The sequence below is a fragment of the Peromyscus maniculatus genome, chromosome 1 (assembly GCF_049852395.1).
Source record: "Peromyscus maniculatus bairdii isolate BWxNUB_F1_BW_parent chromosome 1, HU_Pman_BW_mat_3.1, whole genome shotgun sequence".
In the NCBI taxonomy this organism is placed as follows: domain Eukaryota; kingdom Metazoa; phylum Chordata; class Mammalia; order Rodentia; family Cricetidae; genus Peromyscus; species Peromyscus maniculatus.
In genome coordinates, this window is record NC_134852.1 from 119,563,245 (window position 1) to 119,585,151 (window position 21,907).

The 21,907-nt window shown below is 40.5% G+C and overlaps 1 protein-coding gene across 4 annotated transcripts in view; it reads right to left on the reverse strand.

Moving 5' to 3' along the window:
- Positions 1 to 21,888, reverse strand: part of Dennd2b (DENN domain containing 2B) — a 189,805-nt gene extending 167,917 nt beyond the window's left edge. For all 4 annotated transcript variants that reach the window (XM_076563433.1, XM_076563434.1, XM_076563437.1 and 1 more), the window contains exons 1-2: positions 21,644 to 21,888; positions 11,013 to 11,109 (exon numbers count right to left, since the gene is read on the reverse strand). In XM_076563433.1, coding sequence (XP_076419548.1) covers positions 11,013 to 11,014 — 2 coding nt within the window. In that variant the 5' untranslated portion in view covers positions 11,015 to 11,109; positions 21,644 to 21,888. The remainder of the gene's footprint in view (positions 1 to 11,012; positions 11,110 to 21,643) is intronic.
- Positions 21,889 to 21,907: the final 19 nt, after the last annotated feature.

Sequence of the window (21,907 nt, forward strand, 5' to 3'; positions counted from 1 at the left end):
TATTCTTCCAGAGATGCTCAATGGAAAATGCAGAACTGTTAATATATATTGAATTCATTTCAAAGAGGAAAGGTTCACATCTTTCAACATATTCTCAAAGAGGTTCATGATCTCAAAAAAATTAAGAGTAACTATTTTAGAGCAAAGCTAAAGAGTGGTGCACTACCTCAATCAATTAGTAGGATTAGCAGAACTGCATCCTGCATGTGGTGTTTTAAATAAGAATGGCCCCCATAGGACTGGGCAGTGGTAGTGCATGACTTTAATACCAGCATTCAGAGGCCTAGGAGGTGGATCTTTATGAGTTCAAGGCCAACCTGGTCTACAGAGCAAGTTTCAGGACACCAAGGTTACACAGAGAAACCCTGTCTCGAAATACCAAAATGGCCCCCATAGACTCATATATTTGAATGCTTAGTCATTAGGGAGTAGCACTATTTTAGAAGAATTGGGGGGGGGTGTGGCCTTGGCAGTAGATGTGGCCTTATTGGAGAAAGTGTGTCACTGGGAGTGGCTTTTGAAGCTTCAAAAGCCCACACCAAACTCAGTTTCTCTCTCTGCCTGTGAATCAGGATGTAGCTCTCAGCTATTTCTCCAGCACCATGCTGCCATGCCTGCCATCATGGTCCCCACCATGATGAGAATGCCCCTGAAAGCAAGCCCCCAATTAAATGGCTTCCTTTATAAGAGTTGCCATGGTTATGGCATCTCTTCATAGCAACAGAATATGAGTGAGACAATGCATTTACTTATTGGTGTTTCTCTGTATAATTCCAGACAACAAAAATCGCAACAAGCAGTGTGGGTTAGCATGCAGATGTGGTTATAAAAACACTCCATGTGCTTGTTAATAACTTCCTGATTTTTATTTCTGTTGCTTCCAAATAATGTTAGTGTTGACTGACAAAGAGTGGAAATCTGTAGGAAATTTTTGGTATGTGGAGATGCACAAAGAGCACACATTTTTCTCTCATAGCCTAAAATTTTCTACTGGATAAAGGAAAGATTTTATTTAGCTCTACAAGGATTTCAAAAGAAATATTAACTGGTAATCCTGGTTACTACAATTAACAATTTATAGGGTTATTAGAAAAACTATAGCAGAGAGAGAGAGAGAGAGAGAGAGAGAGAGAGAGAGAGAGAGAGAGAGAGAGAGAGAATGAGAATTAATGGGAATCTTGCCTAGTAAATCTCATTTGGATTTCAATAATTATTTTCAAATGTTACTACACTTGAGAGTTTTACAAAAAATTAAGACAAGTTACTAGTTTCTATGAGAGAACAACTGTGCTGCTTTCTCTAGCCCCCTTTCCACAGCAGATTCAGTTTCCAAGGCTTGAACTCCATTCATACCTTTTACTCTCCCCTTTCAAAGAATACCAAAGATGTAATACAGAAAATCAAAATTTTCTTCCAATAACCAGTTCATGAAAAGGTTAAATTAGACCTAGGTCCTTATGTTTTGTGCTACAATATCTGGTATTTTATTCTAAATACTAGGCTAATAGTAACAATAGTTCACTTAAGGAAAGCATTGGGATAACTTCACTGATGCTGTTGGTTGGGTCAGCTATGAGAACAAGTGAGCTGAGATGCCAGGTGCTATGGATGCATAGGAGGTGAAAATAGGATCCGAGAGGCTCGTTTGATGTGCTGAATAGTTTTTAGTCAACTTGATAAGTTAAAGTCATTGGAGAGGATGGACCCTTAATTAAGAAAATGCCTCCATAACATTGGTCTGTAGGCAAAGCCTACAGGGCATTTTCTTAATTAGTAATTGATGAGGCAGGACTCAACACATTGTTGATGGTGCTATCCCTAGGCTGGTGGTCCTGGGTTCTATAAGAAAGCAGGCTGAGCAAGACAAGGGAAACAAGCCAGGAAGCAGTACCCTCCATGACTTCTTCATCAGCTCCTCCCTCCAGGTTCTTGCTGTTTGAGTTCCTGTCCTGACTCGTTAAAATTACAATGAAGTAAATGTTAAAAAAACAAACAACCATCTCTTTAATGTCAATGGGAACCTTGACTTCACCACTTTAGTGAAAACAGACTGTAATCTCCCTCAGCTTTCCCCTGCCACATCAAAATAGCCCTTCATTCTCCCACCTCCTGATACAAACAGTTTATTCTCTTGGGATAGAAGACCTCTTGGATCTCCTGGATCTTGCACCCTTTCTTGTTTGAGCCTCTTATTTCTTTGAGTACCTTTCCCTGTGGTCTTCTGAGAAGGGTGATCAGTGATACCATTTTGTTCTCTGCAGGCTGAAAACAACCTCAATCTATTCACCCATTGGGTTGATAGTCTGGCTGAAAAAGTACAGAGAAAAATACAATGTTCCTGCAGATTGTAGAAGGCGTCATTTTACTAATTATACATGTGCTTTCACATACTGCAGTTGAGAATATAATATACACTTCTGTCTTTGGAAACTTGTATGGTCTTTCTCTGAAGCTCCAGATGATGTAGTGTACTATGGGTACCTCTTCAAACAGTCTTTGGTAATCTGGATACCCAGGTCTTTTTCTTTTTGTTTATAAATTTGGTTTTGTTTGTTGTTGCTTGCTTGCTTTGGGACAGAGTCTCATGTATCACAGGCTGGTCTCAAAGTCCATATGTAGACAGGATAACCTTCAACTTCTGATCTTCTTCCCTCTACCTCCAAAGCACTGCAGTTACAGGCTTGTACCATGCCTGGCTTCAGCTATTCCAGTTTTTATTTTCCAAATGCTCGGCTTGTTCATTTTTCCTGTAGCATCCGAGCTCTTTACTTGACCTCTGTGCTCCCAGCCTCTCTATCAACTCCTTTTCCCATCTCTATGACCACTCATCAGTGTCTTTCATTACTGAATCCTCTTCTGTGTAGTTTTCAAGTAGAAAATTTTCCTTTTGGCTCTTTCCTACATATAGGCATTTTATCTGTTTACATAACTTCAGTTAAATATATTGATCTTGTCAAACTATTATCTCTAGAGCTCTAACTTATCTCTTGTATTTTCTAGACATGAACTTTCAATTTACTTGTGAGGCATCTGTACCTGGAAATACCAGATACTGTAAACTTTACACCTCTGTTCTGGCTTAAAGCATTCTATGCTCCAATCTCATAACGACTTGTTACCAGAAAATATCACAAAAGTTAACAACTAAATAGGTTCAATACAAATGTCAAGCCTTTAGTCAAGCCTTCTCCGATTTCTTCCTGTCTTAGGCAGAGTGGACAAGTCATTTTCTGAGATAGTCATATCTCAGGATGCTTGCTCACCAATACTCACCATCACCCAATCTATGAACTAAGCAGACACTGGAAGGCTCTTGAAAGTATAGGCTAGTCACCTTTCTGTTAGCATCAGCTCCACCTTCAATATCTTGCAACTACCTATAGCTATAGCTGTAGCTGTCAAATTACTGTCATTTCTTTTTTAAAGATTTTAAAAATCATCTTTAACTTTGTATATGTGTGTTGGTTTCTGGAGTAGGAGTGTGCACACAAGTGCAGGTGCCCCAAGAGGTGTCAGATCCCATGGAGCTGGAATTACAGGCAATTGTAAACCACCTGACATGAATGCTGGGAACTCGGGTCCTCTGCAAGAGCAGAACATGTTCTTAGCCAGCTCCAAAGTATAGGCATTTCAAATGAACATACAATAGAAATATTTGACAGTGTAATCCATCATTAAGCACAGAATGTAATTAGAAATGTAAACATGTATATATATATATATATACCTACACATGTATATATACATATATGTATATGTATTTCTAGTTTTTCCAATCTAATCCAAAGACACATTCTTCAGAGTCACTTGCACATATATAAATCAGAATTTGAAATGCTAATTCAGTTTTCAAATCGCTTGTTCTCCCAAGCAGGCACCCAAAAATTTACTTAGAAGACAGAACATGTGTTTTTTGAAAAGATAAAAAACAAAACAAAACATGGGGGGGGGGGAGAAGGCAAAGCGAAATCTTTTTAGAAAGTATCCCTCATACAAATATGTTAGCAGTGGGTAACACCCAAGCACCCCAAGCATGCCAGCTGCTGACCACTTTTTTCAGTGATTAAGGAGTAAAGAAAAGACAGCCCTGAATCTGTATGGATCTTTGCTGCTATGGGCATTGTAAGGCTGAATAAAGAATGTCATTTGTATGCACGGGTTAGGCCTTGTGGGCTTTTTGTTTAGTTTTGTTTTTTTTTTAACTAAGCCTTAATGCCAAATCTTTCTCCCCCCACCTTCCTGTTGAACTGATGCTATGTTAAGATATAAGCACAAACATCTCGTAAGTGTTTTAAATCCATCCAATTGTTTGAGAAGGCATACGTGCTGGGCCATTGAAACCAAAACATTAGAGCTAAGAATTTTGATGAAGATAATAATTGCTTACAGACCAGCTTGTTTTAACTTGCTCAACAAAGAGCACAGTCCTTTACCACACTTTCATCATAGGCTTTTTCTCTTTATAATCACCACTACAATTAACCCTTTTAAAGGGGAGATTATCTGTAGGTTATAAGGAAGTTATCACTTAGATTCCATCATCTTCAAAATTTCACTTACCTAAACTTTTTATTAATGTTTTGTGGCTGACTTAAGCATTATTTTTACAACCCATTTGTTCTGTGTGCAGTCCATTTCCAGAAGCCTTAGATGGGCCAATAATTTCCTTGTGTCTTATACTTCTAGGACATTTCTGTAGGTCTATAAAGCTGTAGTTGCATCTGAAAGCTGTGATGGGGCTCTGCCTCAGTTGGGAGTGATTCCCTCACTCCTTCCTGTTTCAATTCAATTATTTTTATTATTTGTGAACTTGCTTAACTTTTTTTTTTTTTTTTTTTTGAGAAAGGATCTCACATAGCCCAGTCTGGCCTCATTATATATCAAAAAAATGACCTCCTAAGTACTGGGATTATAGATGTATGCCACTATATGCAGTACTAGAGACTTGAACTCAGGGCTTCATGTATGCTTAGTAAGTACTCTATCAACTTAGCCACACTGCCAATCCCTGCACACGCAAACACACACACACACACACAATTTTTTTGGACAAGTCTCACTAATAGCCCTGGCTGGCTTCAAACTCAGAGTGTTCTGCCTCCCGAGTGCTGGGATTAAAGGCATGCACCACTCTGCCCAACAACAGTCCTATTTTTAAGGGCCCTTCCCATGATAATCCTTGTAGGGAGTCCAGGGTGAGTTTAGTGCCTGAGAGGATGCTAATAGTAATTTATTGACTGACAGAAAGGACCAGGCTCAGTTATCTGCTGGTGTCATCCTGCTTCTTTGGATTTCCTAGTCTCCATTTCCTCTATGCAGGTAGAAGTCCTAAAAAATGAGGTACATTAGAGTTGTGGGATTGGGTTAAGTCAGTCCTCATGATCAGATGGCTGCAGGAACAAGCAATCCAGAAGTCAATAGGACTTCAAGTCAAAGGTAAAAAGTCATAAACAGACCACCAGGCAGCCACCCACAAGATCAAGGTAACTAATGGAACTAGGGGGAACCCAGGATTTGCTAAATCCCTGGCAGAACTCTAGAGACCTCACTCAGCAAGCTATGCAGCCTTCTGTTTCTCTCAAAGCAGGAAGCTCTCCATCTCAGAAGCCTTCAGTTTCAGGGTGTGAAAGAAAAGGATATGACTGAAATCTCACAAGGAGAAAGATGTAAGAGACTTATAATGTCCAAAAGAACTAAGAGGTTGGCTGGGCATAGTGATACATGCCTTTAATCCTAGCACTCAGCAAGCAGAAGCAAGTGAATCTCTGTGAGTTCAATACCAGCCTGGTCTATATACTGGGTTCCAGGCCAACCAGAGCAACACAGTAATATCTTAAAAAAAAAAAAAAAAAAAACTAAGGGAGTGATTCTTGTTTTAATTGTGGTTGTCTTTGGAGAGGGGTGAAAGAGACAGAGGTGTGAAGGTCTGTGCACAGAACCAAAGAAAATACTGTGTGTTATGCTTTATCATCTCTGCCTTATTCCTTCAAGCAGGGTCTCTTGCTGAACCACTAGATCGAGGTTGGCAGTGAACAAGCCCTGGCAATCCTCTTGTCTCCATCCCCCACAGCACTGGGGTTACCACTCCACTACTACATCTGTCCTTTTTTTTCTTAACATGAATACTGGGGATTCAAACTCAGGTTATTGTCCTTATATAAGCATACATTCTTATCCACTAGCCAACATCCCAGCAAGGAGCTGTATTCTTTTTTAAAAACCTGTGTGTGTTTGTTTATATGTATGTATAGGTGTGTGTGTGTGTGTGTGTGTGTATGTGTGTGTGTGTGTGTGTGTGTGTGTGTGTGTGTGTGTGTGTGTGTGTAGATCAGAGAACAGCCTGAAGGAGTCAGTTAACCACCTTCCAGATGTGGGTCCTGGAGACTAAACTCAGGTCACCAGGCTTGACAGCCAAGTATTTCACCTGCTGAGTCATCTTTCAGGACCCAAGTTACTTAATATTTTTAAACTTTTATTTTCTCATTAATGAAGTCCATCTGTGCAACTACAGCAACATGAATCCTTACTTCTTTTTTTCTTCTAAACTGGCTCAGGTAGTCCACTATCCATTTGTGTGTACATGATCTCATGTAAATTCAAAGGGTTCCAAAGGGTGCTGCCTGGCTGAGGTTGCTCCAGGGCCAGATTCTAATGATAGAAATTACATGTGAGTCTCTAAACTGAGGCCATTTATATATTCTTCCCATTTACTTCCCACTGGTATTTGTATTACATCCTTTACTTTTTTCCCATGACCTGATGTTTGCACTGATTCTTGCCTTTCACAGGCCACTGGATTTTCTAATCTGTGACCTTATTCTGAGTTTGGGCCACAGATACACTCTCGGTCTGAAACATTTGGGTGGCATCAGACCTCTGGCCCAAGACTCACAATAAATTCCTTCTCTTGCCACTATTCCCATGCTGTTCATTTTCATGTCTATGACTTATGTCCTTCCTCCCCAGCCAGTGCTGCCTGCAGTTCTGCTGCTTACCTAAGTTGTAGAATCTTCTTTAGAGCTTCGAGCAGGATAAAGAAATTAAGTAGAGTTTATATAACAATACTATGTAGAGAAGACAGAAACCTGCTCACAACTAACAGTAGTATTAAGTGATTGTGTCTTTTTGTATCTCAAGTTCACTGTCTTTTAAGTTGGCTTTTTTTAAAGATTTATTTTGATTTTATGTGTATGAGTGTTTTGCCTGCAAGAGTGTCTGTGTACTATGTGCATGAAGTGCCCATAGAGGCCTTAAGAGAGCATCAAGTCCCCTGGAACTGTTATTACTATTGGTTGTGAATTGTCATGTGGATGCTGGGAGCTTCTGAAAGAGCTATTAAGCATTAAGCAATCTCTACAGTCCCTACTGTTTGTTCTCCTTTTGTTTTTTGAGACAAGATCTCACTCTGTAGGCCTGTTTGGCCTGGAACTTTCTACGTAGACCAGGCTAGCCTTGAACTCATAGAGATCCACCTGTCTCTTCCTCCAGAATACTGGGATTAAAGGCATATGCCACCATGCTTGGCTTCTTAAAAAAAATTTTTTTTAAGATTTATTTATTATGTATACATGTTCTGCCTGTGTGTTTGCTTGCACAACAGAAGAGGGAAGAACCAGATCTCATTATAGATGGTTGTGAGCCACCATGTGGTTGCTGGAAATTGAACCCAGAACCTCTGGAAGAGTAGCCAGTTCTTTTAACCTCTGAACCATCTCTCTGCCCCCTACCCCTTTTAAAATTATTAATTACATTTAGTGTGTGTGTGTGTGTACATATTGAGTGTGCACATTTGGAGGTCAGAAGACAACTTGCAAGAGTTAGTTCTCTCCTACCATGTGTCACCTGAGGATTGAACTCAGGTCGTCAAGCTTGGTGGTAAGGGCCTTACCTACTGAGCTATCTCACCAGCCCCTAATTGAGCTTTCAGACTTATCTGAAATCTTACAAAATATTCGAGTACATTCCATCAAATTAACTCATTTTCCCTAGCCTATTACTAAAGCAGATACCTTTCCCCCTCACAGACAGGGTTCCCATTGCTCAGACACATGGCACAGTGCTGAGATGTTCTATGAAGAAGTTCTAAATACGAAGGAGTTCAAGGAGACCCCTTCATCCCAGTTCCTAGGGAGTTGGATCTACTAAGGGGTAAACAGAAGCAAATAGTTTCCTGAAGCTGTGCCAAAGCTCTGTGTCAACTGTCTAGCAGGAAATGCTTTCAGAGGATGAAGATAAACAGACTATCATCTTTTGGGGTGAAAATATTCTGTCTTCTTACAAAACAAATACACTGGATTTAATCAGTATCACACAGAGGGTGAACAGAAAAAGGCACTGAGAATGCTTGAATAATGGTACCTTGTCTCAGTTAGGGTTTCTATTGCTGTGAAGAGACACCATGACCATAGCAACTCTTAAAAAGGAAAATATTTAACTGGGGCTGGCTTACCGTTTTAGAGGTTTAGTCCATTATTGTCATGGCAGGGAGCATGTTGGCATGCAGGCAGACATGGTGCTGGAGAAGGAGCTGAGATCTACATCTTGATCCTCAGGCAACAGAGTGTACTGACTTGAGCTTCTGAGACCTCAAAGCCCGCCCCAACAGTGACACACTTCCTCCATCAAGGTCATATCTACTCTAACAAGGCCACATCTCCTAAAAGTGCCACTTCCTATGGGCCAAGCATTCAAACAAATCAGTCTATGGGAGCCATACCTATTCAAACAACCACACACCTGTAGGACATGTGGCAGCTACATGGGCTGTACATGAATCTCACTGCTCAACAGTCATGTATATAGTCAAAATGTCTTATGAAAATGTCATGGTAAATTAAATCTTGTCTTTCTTGTAATTTCCATTATAGCTTTATGAGAAATTTATACTTTAGAAACAGTTCTTAATGTTTTTATTTTTTGCTAGGCTCTTACTCTGTAACCTAGTCTGTCCTAGAACTTACTATGCAGACCAAGCTGGGTTTGAACTCACAGTTATCCCCCTGCCTCAGTTTCTCAAGTGCTGAGATTACAGGCATAAGCCACAACACCTGTTGTTGTTCTTTTTAATTATTTTTCTTAAACTGGAGAACTAGCTCAGTTGTTAAGAGCATTGGCTGCTCTTTAAAAGGAGCAATATTCAATCCCCAGAAACCACATGACAGATTTACAACTGTCTGTAACTCCAGTCCTAAGGGATCTGACACCATCTTCTGGCCTCTAAAGGCATCAGGCATGCATGTAAGCAAAACACCCATACACATAAATATAAAAATTTTGGGTTTTTTTTTTTATTATTGTTATTGTTTTGAGACAGAGTTTCTCTGTGTAGGCCTGGCTATCCTGGAACTCACTCCACAGACCAGGCTGGCCCTGAACTCAGAGATCTAACTGCTTCTGCCTCCTGAGTATTGGGATTAAAGGCATATACCTCTACCACAATATAAAATGATTTAAAAAGAAATTTATTTTTTTCTTATGTGGGGAAAAGAGGCAGTGTCACAGGCCCAGTGTGGCCCTGAACTCCCTATATGTCCATGAATAACCTTGAATTGAACTTCCTGCCTTCACTTACTGAGTGCTGGGATTACAGGCATGTGCCACCACACTCAGTGTGGTGCTGGGGATCAAACCCAGATCTTCATGCGTACTAGGCAAGCACTCTACCCAACTGAGCCTAATCCCTTGCCTTTATGCATTTTTCTTTCTTTTCCCTTCCTTCCATTCATATATCCTTCAACAGTCTCTACTCATGATCCTCCTGCCTTTGTCTCTTTAATACTGGGGTTAGATATATGGCACCACACCTAGTTCTTAATACTTTAGCACTATAGAATTGTAATTCTTTCTAACACTTTCTACATAACCATAAAATTTTCAAAATATGTGGAGTTTAGACTGACACTTAAGCCAGTTGAGTAATTTGGTTGTAGCCTAAGATGAAGTTATTCATAGGATCAGGTCTAAAGCAAATCACTCCAAAACCTTTTCCAATACATTTCTGTCTGCCCTCATTGTCTATCAGAAAGTATACCTGACAATTATACCTTTACTAAAGAGTTCCTCTGCTGCAACTTACTTTTACTTTCTTTAGCTGCAGAAAGATGATGATAATATATGGGTTGACTGAAAAGGCCTACTACCAACCAAAGAAATCTGCTGTCCTCCATAAAGTCTCTTGGCCTTTTTTTGCCTTCTCTACCAGTCACCTGTGTTGTTCAGCTCCAATCCCAACCACCTGTAGTCACTGTCTCCTTTCTCACATTAGGAGTGTCCTCTGTCCCAACCAACTTCATGTCCAATGTTTCCCAGTAACAATAAGGAATAAAACTCCCATATCCCAAGAAACAGATTTACCTGCAATAGATCCATTTCTGTACCTGTTATACATCAGCATACTCCAGGCACCTCAGATAACAATCTGAGCCTATCTCTTTTTCAGGATCCTCTCCCATATTCCATGTTCATGTTCCATCAGGTGTCATTTCAAATATCCACCAAAGTAGGGCTTCGCTACCTTAGTTACTACAGGGGAGCAACAGGAAACTGTGTAGAGCCTTTCATGTTTTCTCCTCAACATGAGGAAGAGGAAGATTTTGATACAATGGAAGAGTAGAAAACAGGAACCCTTCTCCTCAATAACTGCATAAGCAGAATCTGCTAGATGCAACTGTTTTGGAACTCTGGAGTTTACTGAAGGATTGCTACTTCCCAGGTAAGGCTTGGACAGACCTGGCTTAGTTAGGGTTTCTATTGCTGTGATGAGACACCATGACCATGGCAACTCTTTTTTGTTTTGTTTTCTTTTTGGGGGGTGGGGGTTTCAAAATAGGGTTTCTCTGTGTTGCCCTGGCAGTCCTGGAAATAGCTCTGTAGACCAGGCTGGCCTCAAACTCACAGAGATCTGCCTGCCTCTGCCGCCCGAGTGCTGGGATTAAAGTGGTGCAATATCCATGCCCAATGACTAGGCCATGACAACTCTTATAAAGAAAAAACATTTAATTGGGATGGCTTACATTTTCAGAGGTTTAGTCCATTATCATCATGGTGGGACATGGTGGCATGCAGGCAGACATGGTGCTGGAGAAGGAGCTGAGCATCCTACATCTTGACCTGCAAGCAACAGAAAGTGGTCTGAGACACTGGACGTGGCTTAAGCATATATGAGACCTCAAAGCCCGCCCCCACACTGACACACTTCCTCCAACAAGGGCGTACCCACTCCAACAAAGCCACACCTCCCAATAGTGCCATTCCCTATGAGCTTATGGGAGCCAATTACATTCAAATTGCAATATACTAGTAAAACTTAGCTCTTAGCATGGCAGAAGCTACCCATTCTCCCCACCCATGTCAGGCAGCTGTGACTATACTCCTGGGACAGCTTACATGAAGCTTATGGCAGACAATTTGTACAAAAAAGACCTTTACTCCAATTACTGGAATCTCTGTTCTATTTATTGTATCTTTTGATCACAAAAATGTAAACAAAGGAACTCTGCAGAAAACAAAAATTTCTACAAGCCAGTTTGGATCAGGACTGTCCATCAAAGGCTTGTGTGCTAAAGGCTTAGTTGCCATCTTGGTGCTATCAGGAGGAGGTGATACGGGACACAGTAGGAGGCTTTCTAGTCATGGGAGATTGTGAGATCCTAGTTTTTCTTTCATAACCCACTCAGAGAGGAAGGAACTGTGCTCCTCTATATATTGCCTGTCACAATGTACTATCTTGCCACAGGCCCAAGAGCAAGGTAGCTATTACCTTATATACTGAACTAAGTAAAAATACATCTTTCATCTTTATAAACTGATTATCTCAGTTTGTTGCAGTAATGGAAAATGGCAAGCAGCCATCATTGTTCCAATAATGAAACTGGACTCATCTAACACCACATACAAAAAGTAACTCAGTATGAACCAAAGACTTAAATATATAAATATAAGGCCTAAAGCAATAAAACTTCTAGAAGAAAACACAAGACAAAAGCTTCAAAACACTGAATTTGGCAATGATTATTTTTTAATGTAACCAACGCACAGGAACAGAGGGTAAGATAGAGAAACTAGACTTCATGAAAAGCTTAAATCTCACATATCAAATAATACTATCAACAGGGTAAAAGTACAACCACAGAATGAGAGAAACTATCTTCATATCATTTTACTAATTCATATCTAGACTAGATACTAAAATTCAATATCACACAAGTCAAAACAGTCAAAGAACTTGAATAGACACTAAAAAATAAAGATTAAAAAAATAAAAAAGATATACAGAGGCATGATGACCTGAATTTGATCCCATCCCCAGAACCTCCAAGGCAAAAGACCCTACAAATTGCACCCCACTTCACCCCACATACATAAGTAACTGATTTTTTTTTTAATTTTAAAAAAGATATATAGGAAGGCTACAGAGATGGCTCAGTGGTTAAAAGCAAGTATTGCTCTTGCAGAGGACTGGAATTCAGTTCCCAGAATCCACATTCAGTAACTTACAATCGCCTGTAACTCCAGCTCCAGAGACTCTGATGCCCTATTCTGGCCTCTGCAGGCACTGTGTTCAAATGCACATAGTACACAACACCCACCTACACACACACAAACACACACACACACACACACACACACACACACACACACACACACACACACACACATACATAACTACCCAGGCATGGTTTGAATGCCTTTTAATCACAGCACTTGGAAGGCAGAATTGAACAGATCTCTAAGAGTTCAAGGCCAGCCTGGTCTACATATCTTGTTCTAGGCCAGCTAAGGATAAAAAGTGAAACCCTGTCTCAAAAAAATTAATTAAAAAAAAAATAAAAACCATTTTAAGAAGAAACTATAAATGACAAACTAACTCCAAAAAAAGCTGGATGAAGAGAATAATAAGGATAACAATTACACAGAAGTCAATGAGATTAAAAACAGAAAAAAAAATTGAAACCAAAAATTGGTTATTTTTGGAGATTTTAAAAATTAACAAAACTTTAGATTCATCCAAAAAATGAGAGGAGCAGAACAATGGTTCAGTAGTAAAAGCACTGGCTGTTCTTCCAAAAGATCCTGATACAATTCTCAACACCTAAGTGGTAGCTCACAATCCTCTATAACTATTGTTCCAGGGGGTCTGATGCCCTCTTCTGGCCTCTGAAAACACCAGAAATATATGTAGGTAAAACAGTCATACACATAAAAAAATTTAAATATATATTTATAAATTTATAAAATATTACATATATATAGTATGTACTTATATATGTATATATAGGAGATTCAGCCAGACATAGTAGTACATACCTGTAACCCCATTAAGAAAAAGAATAGGAGCCTACTTAGTGGTGTATGACCTTAATTAATCCCAACACTTGAGAGGCAGAGGCAGAGGCAGGTGGATCTCGAATTCAAGGCCAGCCTGATCTACAGAATTCTAGGACAGCCAGGGATACACAGAAAAACCCTATAGGGTGAGGGGAGAAAGAGAAAGAAGTGGATGTGGTGACACATGCCTTTAATCCAGAGGCAGGTGGCAGGTGGATCTCTGTGAGTTCGAGGCAAGCCTAATCTACATAGAAAGTTACAGGACAGGAAAGTTCCAAGGGCTACATAGAGACCTTGCCTCAAAAAAGAGAGAAACAGAAACAGACATACTAGCCAGCCACACTCAAAGCTTAAAGAAATGAAAAAGATTATGCTATAATACTGTAAGTTTTTGTCAACAAATTAGACAACTTAAGTGAAACAAATTCTTAAAAAGAATGAGAACTGACTCAAAAAGGAACAAAAAATATAAGCAGATCTAAGACAAGTAAAGAACTTGAATTAATTAAAAATCTTCCCAAAAGAACAGCTCATACACAGATGTTTTCAATCAAATAGAATGATACCATTTCTACACAGATGATTCTAGAAAATAGAGCATTTCCTAAATCACTCTATAAGGCCAAAATCTTGTACCAATTCAAAGGCACAAAGCTGAAAACTAGAGATCAAAATCCCTCATGAAGATACGAACAAATATTTTCAATAAAATATTAGCAAGACAAATCCAGCAAAATGTAACAAGATTATACATGGTGTTGTGGGATTTATCCCAAGAATGAAAAATTGGCTTAATATCCAAATATACACTAATACAACATATTGATAGAATAAAAAATAAAACCACATGGCCACATCAATTAATGCACAGAAGAACATTTGACAAAATCCAGCAACCTTTCAAGATTAAAAAAAGAAGAAATAAATGTAACAAAACAGGACTTCCTCAACCTAACAAAGAGCATCTAGCATCAACCAAATTCCAAACACCAAATAGGGTATAGTGAAGTAAGTGCATGCCTTTAATCCCAGCACTTGGGAGGCAGAGGCAGAGGCAGAGGCAGGCGGATCTCTGTGAGTTCGAGGCCAGCCTGGTCTACAGAGTGAGTTCCAGGGCAGGCTCCAAAGCTACACAGAGAAACCCTGTCTCGAAAAAAGAAAAGAAAAAAAAAGAAACTACTCTGATCTATAATATAGTGATATTTTATTTGTACTGAAGTATGTTTTTATTTGTATGTTAATAAATAAAGTTGCCTGGGGGTCAGAGCTAATAGTAAGCCATAGCAGAGCTGGGCGTTTGTGGTGCATGCCTTTAATCCCAGAACTTGGTAGGCAGAGTTAGGTAGATCTCTGTGTGGTCAAGGACACAGCCAGCATTGGAGACACATGCCTTTAATCTCAATACCAACCATAGAAGACCTGGAGGTCTGTACAGACAGGCAGTGACGAGGCGGTCATATGGTTGGGTTTACAACCAATGAGAAGGCAGAACAGAAAGTCTATATAAAGACAAACACACAGGAAATAGGTCTCTCTTGGCTGAAGAGGATCGCTGAAGCAGGAAGGGTAAGGCTCTTAGCTCTGACCTCTTGGGCTTTTATCTTTACATTGGCTCTGTGGTTCTTATTTAATAAGATGGTTACCTCTACACTATACAGCAAGTTCAAGGCCAGCCTGACCTACATAAGGGGATGTAGTATGGTGGGAGAGTCCCTGCCTAAAGCACACTGGCCCATGTTTAGGATCTACAGCACTGCAAAAACTCCATACACCACACAGTTAATGATAAAAGATTCCAAACAAGGAACCAAGGTTCTCCTGTCATTTCTATTTAATGCTGCATTGATGGCCAGTATCATGAGGCAGAAATCCTGACTGAAACATTGTGATTGAGACAGGCATAAGGGGCACACACCTTTAATACCAGCAGGAGACTAGTCTGATGTACATATTGACTTCTAAGAAAACAAGGGCTACATAGAGAGACTCAATCTATAAATGAATGAATGAATGAATGAATGAATGAATGAATGAATGTTGGTTGTCTGTTTTTTTGCAGTGGGACCTATGTAGTCCAAACTGGCCTTGAATTCCTTATCCTCTTGCCTCAGACTCCTAAATAACTGGAATTTAAAGGTGTGTATTACCAGGCCCTCAGGTCTGATTTTCTTCATGCACAGATGATCTGCCCTTGTCAGTAGAAAATACCGAAGAATCCACAAAGATCCCCCACTAGGATTAATTAGTAAATTCATTAATGTCACAGGAGAAAAAGTCAACTATATTCCTATACACTAGCAATAAATAACCTGAAAATGAAACAGAAAACTATTACATTCATATTAGCATAAAACATCTAATACATTTGTTACAAGAAATGCAGGATTGAACGGGCCTGGTGGTACACAGCTGCAATCCCAGTACTTGGGAGATGGAGTCAAGAGAATCTTGAATTCAAAGTCATTCTCAACTATGCTTCAAGACTTAAACAAGCTGGGCGTGGTAGTTCACACCTTTCATCCCAGCACTTGGGAGGCAAAGGCAAGCAGATCTCTGAGTTCCAAACGAGCCAGGTCTATATTGTAAAGTCCAGGCCAATCAAGGGCTACATAATAAGACCTTGTCTTTAAAAAAAGAAAGGGAGGGAGGGAGGCAGAGAGAAGGAAAGGAAGGAAGGATGGATTGAAACTAGGCTGGAATATTTAGGACCTTGTCTCAAAAAAAAAAAAAATCAAGAAAGGAGCTGGGGGAAGGAGGAAGGCAGGAAGTAAGGGAGATGGGGAGGGAGGAAGGGGAAAAAAGGATATAAATACCATGATAGTTAATACTGATTGCCAACATGTCAGAATATAGACACCTAGGATATATATCACCTAGGAGACAAGCTTCTGGGTACACCTGTGAGGGACTGTCTTGATTGGGTTAACTGAGGCAAGAAGACTACCCTAAAAGTAGATGGCACCATTTCCTGCTCTTGGGCCCTAGACTCCATAAAAAAGAGACAGCTAGCTAAACACCAGCAATCACTGAAAGAAAATAGCCTGGAGATGCTAACCAGGTACTGAGCAGGCTTTTATTAAATCCTCCAGGCTGCACTCAGGATGGGTGGAGATGTAGCCCCAGGGAGAGTTACAGAAGTGAGCTTTATAGGTAATAGGATAGGAGTAAGCGTGAGGCTAGCTGGTCAGGTCCTGATTGGCTGCAGAAAGAACATTTTCCAAATAAGGGTGTAGGAACATGAAGTCTAATGCAGCCTGGTGCAAAATTTCAAATGCAGAACTCATCACTATCTTGTAAGCAATTCATTGATGGACTGAGACAAAATGGCGTTACTAATGTTAAGCCCTATCAATCATTATTCTCTGCTCCCTGATTGTGGATGCAACATAAGCAGTTGCTTCAATGGCCTTCTGACAGGACTTCCCAGTACCCTGAAACTGTGTGCCACAATAATCCCTTAATAGATTTTGTCAGAGTATTTTATCACAGCAACAGGAAAAAAAAAAAAAAGACAAAGAAACTAAAGAAAACTGAAATAAATATATAGCTATTCTATGTTCATGAATCAAAAGTCCAATACCATTTCTTTCTTTCTCTTCCCACCCCCCACCCCCACCCCCGCCCCCAGGATTCCTTCGTGTAGCCCTGGCTGTCCTGGAACTCACTCTGTAGACCAGGCTGGCCTTGAACTCACAGAGATCCACCTGCCTCTACCTCCTGAGTACTAGAATTAAAGGTGTACAACACCACCACCCAGCCAATATGCTTTCTTAAGATTTACTTTTATTTATGTATATGTGTATATGCCTGTGTGTGTGTGTCACTTGTGTGAGCAGGTGACTGTGGAGGCCAAGAGGAGGCAGTGATGAGATCCTGAATGTGGTTGCTGGGAACCAAACTCAGGTCCTCTAGAAGAGAAGCAAGCCTTCTTAATCACTGGGCTATCTCTCTAGCCTTCCAACACTGTTAGGATTGCAGTTCTCCCCAAATTGAACTAAAAATTTAACTCAATTCCTATCAGAACCCCAGAAGTCTTTATGTAGAACTTTACATATTTTTTGAAATATAAATAACCTAGAATATCAAAGCAACTTTGAAAGAACAGAACATAGTTTGTATACTATTTCTATACTTCTCAATTTCTAGACTTACCATAAACTTATAATAATCAAGAAAGTATAGCATATTCCATACATATGGATCAATGGAACAGAATTAAAAGACCGGAAATTAATTTCTGTATACTTATAGTCAACTGACTTTTGACAATGGTACAAATGCCATCTAATGAAAAAATGATAGTCTTAAACAAATGGTATCTAAAGAGATGAATTTATATCTCATATAGCATATACACAAATTAAACTAAGTATTAGAAGACAGAAGAAAAATGTTGAATTGGGTAAAAATTATATATGTACCAAAAGCACAACTCATAGAAAAAAGTACTAAACTGGACTTCATCATAATTTAAGACTTGTTGCTTCAAAAAACACCATTAATAAAATTAAAGGGCAGAGTATGGAGAGATGATTCCATGGTTAACAGCACTTGCTGCTCTCCCAGAGGACCCAGGTTCTATTCCCAGAACCCACATGGAGGCTCACAACTGTCAGTAACTCCAGTCCCAGGGGATCTGATGCCCTCTTCTATCTTCCATAGGCACTACAAGTATATGGTGTACATACATACAAGCAGGCGAAACATCCATGTCTTCTATTGGTCTCCATGTGTACTGCATGCCTTTGATGCACATGCATACAAGCAGGCAAAAGACCCATATTCATAAAATAAATCTCAAAAGAAAAAATATTTTTAAGGAAAATGAAAGTGGGGCTGGAGAGATGGCTCATTGGTTAAGAACACTAGCTATCTTGCAGAAAACTGGAGTTCAGTTCCCATCATCCACATGGTGGTTCACAACTGTCTGTAACTCCAGTTCCAGGGGATATTATGTTCTCTTCCAGCCTCTGTGGTTGCCAGCACACATATTGTGCACATGCATCCATGCAGGCAAGCACTCAAATGCATATAAAATAAAGTAAATCTTTTTTTAAAGAAAAAATTAAAGGTAGATGAGGAGAGGCTTAATAGGTAAAACGCTTGGCATGCAAACATAGGGACCTGGGTTGGGACCACCCAGATGCCCAGCACCCACATAAAAGCTGGACATGGCAGTGTGCATTCATTATCTGTTGCTGGGGAGGTAGCGACAAGAGGGTTTCTGGAGCTTGTTAGCCAGCTATTCTAGCCAAATTGGTAAGCTCCAAGTTCATTGAAAGACCCTGTCTCAGAAACTAAGATGAAACTCAACTGAGGAGGACATCTAGTATCCACCCATAACCTCTACATACAACACACACACACACACACACACACACACACACACACACACACACACACGAGAGAGAGAGAGAGAGAGAGAGAGAGAGAGAGAGAGAGAGAGAGATGATTATTCCTTCCATTGAAAGAATCTCTTTATAAGGTCCCAATAACAAACCAAAATATGATTCCACAAAGTACATTCTGGGAAACCAATGAGTTTGTCAGGCTTATTTACAGAGTGAGAGATGAGGGGTTATGGGCAGCATCCTGAGTGATTCACAGCTGTCACACAAGAAGGTCTGGAGGTTGGCTTCCTCAAAGCCACAGAGATAGAGGCCCTTCCCTTTTTCTTTCCCAGCCTATACGCTAAAGCCTCTCCCTGAGACCTGGGCCCCTAAGCAATTAGGGCATAACTGCATATTGCTGGGAGGCATGGTTGGAGACCCAGGTAAAGGTCCAATGACCCTCCTCACCCCTTCCCTCTATGAGGGAATGTCAACAGTCCACAAACATGATATGTGGACACTTGCAAGCAATCACAACTGATCTGATGAAGATGGTGACTGTTTTGCTCAGAGAACACACTTTACAACAACACTTCCCCACCCATACACAAAGAAAATGAAGCACTAGGGATATAACTCAGTAGTAAAGCACTTGACTAGCATGCAAATGGCCCTGGGTATTTTTTTTTTTTTTTTTTTTTTTTTTTTTTTTTTGGTTTTTTCGAGACAGGGTTTCTCTGTGTAGCTTTGCGCCTTTCCTGGAGCTCACTTGGTAGCCCAGGCTGGCCTCGAACTCACAAAGATCCGCCTGGCTCTGCCTCCCGAGTGCTGGGATTAAAGGCGTGCGCCACCACGCCCGGCTGGCCCTGGGTATTTTAATCCCCAGCACTGAAAAAAATGAAAAAATAAAAAGAAAAATAGAATAGACTACAAGAAAATATTATAAACCATACATCCAATAAAGAATCCTTTGTTCAGAATTTGAACTTTAATCACTCAATATTTTTAAGTGACACACAAACCATATTAAAAATGGGTAAAGGATTTGAACAGATATTTTAGCAAAGAAGAAACAGGAAGAGCTAGAAATAACAAGAAAAAGGTCTACACAGCAGCACCAGTCATTATGGAAATATTAACTGAAGCCTCCATGAGCTGCTACTTCACATTCAGAACAGTAGTAAAACGACTATAATTTAAAAAACAACAAATAGCAGGCTGTAGTGGTGCAGGCCTTTAATCCCAGCACTCAGGAGGCAGAGGCAGGTGGACCTCTGAGTTCGAAGTCAGCCTGGTCTACAAAGAGAGTGCCAGGACAGCCAGGGCAGTCACACAGAGAAACACTGTCTCAAAAAAACCAAACCAAAGACAAAACAAAAAAAGGTTAAAAAAACAACAAATGCTAGAGTGCATGAGGAAAAACTATCAGTTGTGGGAAAAAAAAGAACAGTACAGCCACTTTAATAATATTTTGGCAGTTTCTTATAACGTAAACATAAATTTATAATACCCTCAAAAATTTCACTTCAAAGTATCTGCTTTAGAGAAATGAAAATGTCTGTAGAGTCTTATATACATTATCAGAATAGTGTTCAAAGTGGAAATAATTCTAAGTGATGAATAAACAAACAAAATACAATATATTCATATGGTGGAATATTATTTATCCACAAAAAATAATGAAGTACTAATATATACTACAACTCAGATGAACCTCAAAGTAATCTAAGTGAAAGAGACTAGTCCAAAAGGGCCACATATCATATGATTCTATCCATATGAATTGCCAGAAAAAGGCAAAGTTATGGAGATGGCAATCAGAATAGTGGTTATCTAGGTCCAGAAATAGGAGTGAGAATTGACTATAAATAGTGGATACTAGACTGCTTTTTTTTCTTTATTTTTTTTTATGTGTGTGTGAATGTGGCACATGTGTGCAAAGAATGTGTGTGGAGGTCAGAGGACAACTTTTGGGAGTGGGTTCTCACCTCTCCACTTTGTTTGAGGCAGGGTCTTGTTTGCTGCTATTGCTGGACCACATACTCCAAACTAGCTAGTCCAGGCGTTCTAGCCCCATTTCCTGTCTTCACCACCCATGTGACTGCAGAAGAGCCGAGCTAACAGATGCACACGCTACAGCATCTGACTTTTTACATAGATTCCAGGACTCAAACTCAGGTAGTTAGGCTTGTAGGGCAAACCTGTCCCCTGAGGCTCCCTCTCAAATCACCTCTCAGGCCCAACATTGCCTTTTCAGTTCATTAAAATATCCCAAAGCAGGACTGTGATGATATGGGTACAACTCTGAAATTTTATTAAAATTCACTGACTTATATACTTAAATCAGGTGAATTCACGCCTCACCAAGCCCATCCGTTGACACGACCTAAAGACTGAGAATCCCTTTGTGTCCTGTAAGGGACCCACCCCCCGCTAAGAAGTGTTCCGTCAAGTGGGCCTTTCGCCCCATTTATGCCCTGCTGCTGCTCACCCGCGGGTGCTGCTGGGTCACCAGCACTGAGACTTGTGCTGGTCGGGCTGTCGCCATAGCTCAGTGGTGTTATGAAAAGTAAATGACCCAGTTCTTACTTTAAAGGGATGGGATTAATGCTTGAAAGGTGGGTCCAGATCCCAAGAGAAAGAGATTGGGGGGTCAGCCTGGTCTACATAGTGAGTCTCCAGGCCAGCCAAGGCTACACAGTGACTCTCTGTCTCAAAAATAAATAAATAAATAATAAATAAATAAATAATAAATAAATAATAAAAACACCAAAATTCACAAACAAAATTGTGTGAATCCTTCCTTCCAAGGGAGGGATGAAGAAGCTGCAGGGAGGGAATGTTGAGACTCACCCCCCCACACACTCCTCTGGCATCCCCTGAAGTCTACCGGTCCCCATACCCACAGCCCCAAAGCCTCTGTCTGCCCGGCCTCCATCCCCAGCCCCTGAGCGCTCTTCTGACAGAACGCCCTTTCCCAGCCCTACCTCCTCAGGCGTGTAGTTCAGCTAGCCTCATCGCGTCTTCCCTCACACAAAAGTGGTTTGGGAGTGGCGACAGCCCTGGATGTGGAACGAGAGAGCCGCTGCGGTATTCCCACAATTTCTCGAGCTCAACAAGCGCCGGGATTCACACTGACCCGACGGGGCGGGACGGACCTCGAGCAGGCACCGCGTCGCGTCAGCCGCGAGTTCCAGCCGCGACCACGTGCCCCTCGAGCCCGGCCCCGCCCACCCCCAGGCCCCGCCCAC